This window comes from Saccostrea echinata, unplaced genomic scaffold, assembly GCF_033153115.1.
Source record: "Saccostrea echinata isolate AGI-Se365-2 ecotype Australia unplaced genomic scaffold, CSIRO_AGI_Sech_v1 ptg000051l, whole genome shotgun sequence".
In the NCBI taxonomy this organism is placed as follows: Eukaryota; Metazoa; Mollusca; class Bivalvia; order Ostreida; family Ostreidae; genus Saccostrea; species Saccostrea echinata.
The window spans coordinates 9,368,077-9,374,292 of NW_026889800.1; the positions used below are offsets into that span (position 1 = coordinate 9,368,077).

At 30.8% G+C, this 6,216-nt stretch overlaps 1 protein-coding gene across 1 annotated transcript; it reads left to right on the forward strand.

Annotated features, from left to right (window-relative positions):
• Positions 1 to 626: 626 nt before the first annotated feature.
• LOC133203709 (protein shisa-5-like) lies at positions 627 to 5,567 on the forward strand. Its single transcript, XM_061339478.1, has 4 exons — positions 627 to 701; positions 2,468 to 2,582; positions 4,628 to 4,785; positions 5,243 to 5,567. Exons 1-4 carry the CDS (start codon positions 647 to 649, stop codon positions 5,431 to 5,433), a joined length of 519 nt encoding a protein of 172 aa, XP_061195462.1. The 5' UTR covers positions 627 to 646; the 3' UTR covers positions 5,434 to 5,567.
• Positions 5,568 to 6,216: the final 649 nt, after the last annotated feature.

The window sequence follows — 6,216 nt, forward strand, 5'->3', positions numbered from 1 at the left end:
GTTTTGTTTATATATTCATTCCGTGCAAGAACAAAATCACATTTTCAAAGTTTGCCATAGAAATCATACGTTTCAATACATTCTTATTTTTTTTTATCAGCTCTTGATATTTTGCATTTCCTTTATATTTTGAGGTTTGCTTTTATATATTGCTTTTCCTTTATATATACAGGTTGGCACTAATTGGCTTCCGTAGTATCAGACAATGTTTGCAGGAAGGCAATTTTTTTCGTTCTGTATTAAGTATGAATTTACCGATTAGTTAACATATGCATGTATTAATTTATCTCAAACTAGCAGTTTTTATGATACTTTTGTGAACAAGTTTTTCAGCATCATTATTTTACTAAGGTGATTTAATTTTTCAGTGCTGTTCATTTTTTGCGTGTGTGCTACTTGCATCGGTTTTAATTAAACTTTTAACCTAATAGATAAAAAGCTTTGTTTTAAAGATCATTTGATCTGCACGTATTCTGCACGCCTGATAGTCAATAAGCTACCTGTGCCAATAAATTCTTGGGGTTTAAAACTTTAATGTATTCATGTTCAAATTGCCGTATCTTTAAAGAATAGAATAAATCACGTAAATAAAACTCGAGATTTTTTTTTTATTTTGGTTCCTTCAGTTGGATACATACACAAAAATATGGCTTCCATTTTGTTCACTTTGGAAAACGTGTGTTTTCTCCTTACTTGTCTTTGTGAGTAAGAGACTTATTTATATACATATATTCATAGCTTTAATGTAATTAATTGTTCTTTCTAATTAAGAATAGGATTCTCTTAAACTCTTCAATCAATATGAATAATCTTTGTAGAATTCAAATTGAATTATATAATGCCGACTATTTGTTTGAATTACATTACCTTAAATCCTACTGTAAGGTATATTTTATAAATAGTTCATGTTCACAAAGAGGAAAAGAAAACTACTTTTTACAAACTTAAAGAAACATTTAAAACCCTCTACAGATCAATTAAATTGAATTTTAATTTAAAACATTTATCTCTGAAAATTTTACAAATATGCTGATCATACCCAGCATACGCATCGATAAATATCATTCACACTTTCTGCCATTGCCGTTGTTCAATTACTGACATCATTTATAAAGCCAACAAAGTTATTCAATACGGTATAAGAAAACCGAAATATGAATAAGAACTTAAAAATCGATTACTGATCTATTTTTGGTACATGCATGATTTCTCAATCATTCCGTTCAGGTTATGATCTGTTGCAAAGTTCTATAAAAATACAAGGTTAATCCCAAAGAAATGTCACATATGTCTTAAAATCTTGAATAACGAGAAGTCGTCAACAAAATTTTCTATACTAATATGATCCCTTTTCATTATGACTGTTGCCTAAAAATCATTTAGATATATATATATATATATATATTTTAAGTATTAAGACAAACACAAGGTTAGGTTTCGTCTATCACCGCGCGACAACATTGTTGCTTACATCATTTTGACGTTGCTTTCAGTTCATCTCTAAATCTATCAAAACTCTCACAAGCTTCTTAATTGGCATGCCTTTTTTTTAATTATCTTTACAGTTGTTTTGCTATAAAATGTCTCGAGTTGAATTGCTTTCTTGTTGTTGATTTTTTAATGACCAAAGTTCATTCTAAATTCATACTGTTGGGCATAGATTTTGTATATTGCCGTATTCAAAGGTTGACTCATCGTCCGTTCGCTATCTCCTTCCACTACGAAAAAGTAGATTTCCTGATTAAACACCAAGACATGACGTCAGAAACCTTTACTACAGAGAAGGAAAATAAGAAACTTTATGAAGATTTTTAAAATTTGTATAAATTACTGTTGAAAATGGAAATTAAAAGTCAAAAGATAGAAAGATGCGAAAAAGAAAAAAAAAACCCTAACAAAAAATACTATAGTTTACTATAGTTAACTATAGTTAATTTTTAACAACATGAATACATTAAAACTTTGATTTACTATAGTGATAACTTTGACACTTTGATTTACTATAGTTAACTTTAGTGAACTATAGTTAACTATAGTATTTTTTTGTTAGGAAGTTCGTGGGTGTAGCTAACTTTTAAAGTGACTTTCTCTTAAATGCTACCAAGAGGAAATGCAAGAAGAAATATTAAATGTGTGAGTGAGAGATTTATTTTGATTGTGGATAAACTCGTCAAAAATGCATCGGTAACGTCTTACGGATGTTTATCTGAATATATTTTTTAAAAATATTACCGTATACAAGCATAAGAATCTTCCGCGTGTATCCAATTTCTGCTTTGTTGATTTCAAAGCTTTTCCGAGTAGCGGGAAAAATTTGATACCAAGATTTGTTTTTGAAATAGACGAGTCAATATTTACTAACAATCATTAAGCGTTTCAACTTTTATCAATATTTCATCCCAGAAAAAAAGTACCCCGATCTTCCAGGGTGTGTCAGTATTAACTTGAAGGTACATTTTATTTCCAGTACCTAACCTAATCAGTGCAGCGTACTACTGCAGATACAATAGCTACTACTCCCGTTATTACTGTTACTACTACTACTATTACTATTACGACTACGACTATACCTATGATAGCAGGTAAGTTTAAATATTAATAGATCATTTTGGCCAGGTTTCAGATTTGTATTTTTTATATTATTAATTCTGGTGTGCTTTGTATTTACACGAGTTTTCCGTCGTTTGGATGGTGCATTTTTAATGGAAATATATTCAATTTTCTTTCAGACAAGAGAGACGACTCTTCCTTATTTTATTCCAAGTTTCTTTTCTCTGTTTTGCGTCCCTTCAAAAACCTACCTATCTATTCACACACACACACACACCCTCACACACACACACACACACTTTCTAGTCAGAAAAATAATGTCATTCAAAAGATTTGATTTTATTTACCTATTTTTCTAATATAGAGATTATTCCTCAGTAAACTCAATGTACGAAATGCTTACTAAATACTTAATGAATAAACTTTAATATGACAGTTTTCTAAACATATAGAAAGACATAGACAAAGTACAAAGAATCCGTTTGAAGTCTCTTGATTTTGTTTGTTTCTTTGTTTTTCAGATTAGGGTCCTTAAAAATCCAAGACTCACACCGACGCTAAACATAGAAAAAAAACTTCGAATGACCTCATAATAATGCATTTGACTAATAATAAATATCGAAGGTGATAGTTCCTGCTTACGTTGAGGACGACGACAAATATTCCCCCATTAATCATTTTTCTTTTCTCTCTCTTTCTTATTGTTTATATGGTAGTTATGTTTATATTGTTTACAATAGAACAGAGAATTCATTAAAAGAAATGTCGGTGAAATTATAAATCTCTGCTGGAATGGTGATCCTGTCTTTCATTTTGATATCTTTTAATTTTATTTGCATTTTTTTTTCTGGATAGGCGAGGCTTCTATGGTTTATGATATTAGAGATGCTGAACATTAATTTTTTGAAATAATGAATAATTTGAAAAAGATGTTTAATAAGCATTCAGTTTAATTTTACTACAGCGTCACGACTGTAAATTTGTCATTAAATAAAAGCTTTCTTTTCATTTACGTAGTATATACTATTTGAACTTCATGTTTAAAACATACTAGGGTTGTCCCAAAAAGTCCTAGACAGGAAATCAAAGGATAACAATTTAGTTTTTCTTTGTTAAATTAAATTTTTCTTCTTGCATGTCAGTAAAAAGCAACATTTTATGATCGCGATTTCCAAATTTCATGATAATAACACATATAATAAGAAAATAAAGTAAAAATGAAGAAAGGACGTAAGTGTACATCAGCGCAGAAAAGCAAGCGTAATTTATGTCTCTATCGTAATGATCATTTTAATGCCCGTGTGCATTTAAATTCACCACTATCCATAGTTTTTTTTTCAGAATCAAATTTTAGTCCTCGAAAGGTCGCTTCACAAAACACCCCATAAAAACTTTCTGGAAAGTTTAAAAGCCGCTATCTGCGTGGTCAATGAATTCACTAATGTGACCCTTCTCACGACATATCAATTTCCCTGCACTATTGCATTAATAATGATTTTGAAAACCTTTTACCAGCATTTGTAGGAGTGGCGCCAAACGCCTTACATTGTGGGAGTGGCGCCAAACGCCTTACATTGTAGGAAGCAGAGAATACACAAAGTTTGACGTCGTCGAGTTCCTTACCGTCTGAATTTTGAAGCCGTCATTTGCTTCAAAATCAATTCCAACAACACTTTAAAATTAATGACAACAATCTTCTGTGTCTAACGTCATTTATGTGAAAATTACAAATATTTTGTTTCTGGTTTCACTGCTATAAATTTGAGTTTTATGTTCCACATATTACCAGAAAATAATGCAATTGAAATAGATACATACGTAAATTATTATTCCGTATTTTGTTCGTGCGCCGACAAACCATAACCTACCTAAAATTCGTCATAATATTATTATTATGAAACTTCAGATATTTCCTTAAAAATTCTGTATATTAAGGAACATAGAATAAATTGTGGCTATGCAAAATTTGGTTAGTATTGGTTGAATGTTTACAAAGTTATAAACATTGTCTTCGGCTTTTTAGGACAAGTTAAATCAACATTAAAGTAATTTAAACAATCACCTATTTTTCTGGTAGTGGTGGTGCGATTGCCGGAGCTGTCATAGGAGGAATCGTTGGACTGGTGATCATCGCCACTATCATTACCTGTGTTGTTGTACATTGCTGTAAAAAGAAAACCCACGGTCAAGTGATCGTACATCCAACAGGTTATTCGGCGAGTTACACGAATACATGTGAGTAAATCCAAGTGTTAATAGTTAGTTTTGGGTGTCTAAATGATTAATTGCTTTGATATCGTAAAAACCAATTTTCATCATTCTAAACAATTTCCAAATTGCAGAAAAGCGTCATGCCTATGTTATTTACAATTAGAACTCTAAATTCGTTGTTGTTTAGTTTAATTCCGCTTATTCCTTGCACTATCACTTAATTTAGTGTTTCTGTGATTCGAGCAGATTAATATGAGTATGTTTGTGAAGTCTATATTATAAACTTACTATTTTTTGTCTGTCAAACTTTGCAAGAATGTTTTTCTCCTGCTATCCCTCCCTTACACCTTACACAGCACTGCTCCATTTCATTAACAGCACTAGAACCCTTTTTTCTAATTAATTAATTATCTCTTTAAATGAAACAAATTATTATAGTCTCCGCCTGAAAACTTTATGATAAATTCCAATTTTTCTGCAGATCACAATGCTTATGGGGGATATGGATCCGGACCATATGTGACAACAGCGACAATCAACTACGCAGCACATCCATCTGCTCCCCCTCCCCCGCTCCCTGCCTACCCGCCCCCACCTCAGTACCAACCCCCACCTGCCTTCCATCCCAGTGAACCACACACATCAACTCAGGATGGCAATTCAAAAATGTAATCATATTGGTGTTTTCAAAGGAATGACAACAAACATCTTCAAAATCAGTTTTATTGCATAAAATTCCATTTCTCTCAAATACATTGTATCATATCAATTTATGTGTTTAATTTTCAAATAACCTTCGTTTTTGGTCCCTGAATTATAGATATTTTAATTAAAGAAATTTGTCATTTAAAAAAAGTACTTTGAGCTTTAATTACTATTCAGAATGAGAAAGATATTTTATTATGCAAATTTAAGTAATGTTTAACATATGACAAGATGTCTATGTTTTTCTTTATTTTAAATGATTTTTTCCCAAAATGAATTTAATTAATTAATTTGAAAAAAGGAATTGAACGCCATTATTATATGATTTTACTTCTTAACAAAAACAATCATTTATTGTACCAATGTTAGTAACTGTAGTGTTGTTCGAAGTGTAAAATTAACTATGATTTATATTTATGTTAGAAAATGTGGGGATAAAACATCGAAAAAAAAAATTACATTCCTCTCATTTTGATGGCAAAATACGTTTTATTATAGCCATTTTTACGTAGGGCAACTGTAGTCCACCATGTAAATTGTTTACCTGTCATTGACTGACCATCTTAAAATTCTCTACTTTTTGCAATCGTTTCATTGTTGTTTTCTTTATTTATTGTTTTTGTTTCATATCGTTTCAATAAACATACCGAGTGACAAAAAACTGTTTTCATATTATTTTCCCTATTACAAACTTTCAAGCAAATGTTCTTAATGCCCCCATCAGGAGAATGTAGTGTGTATTAATCACTT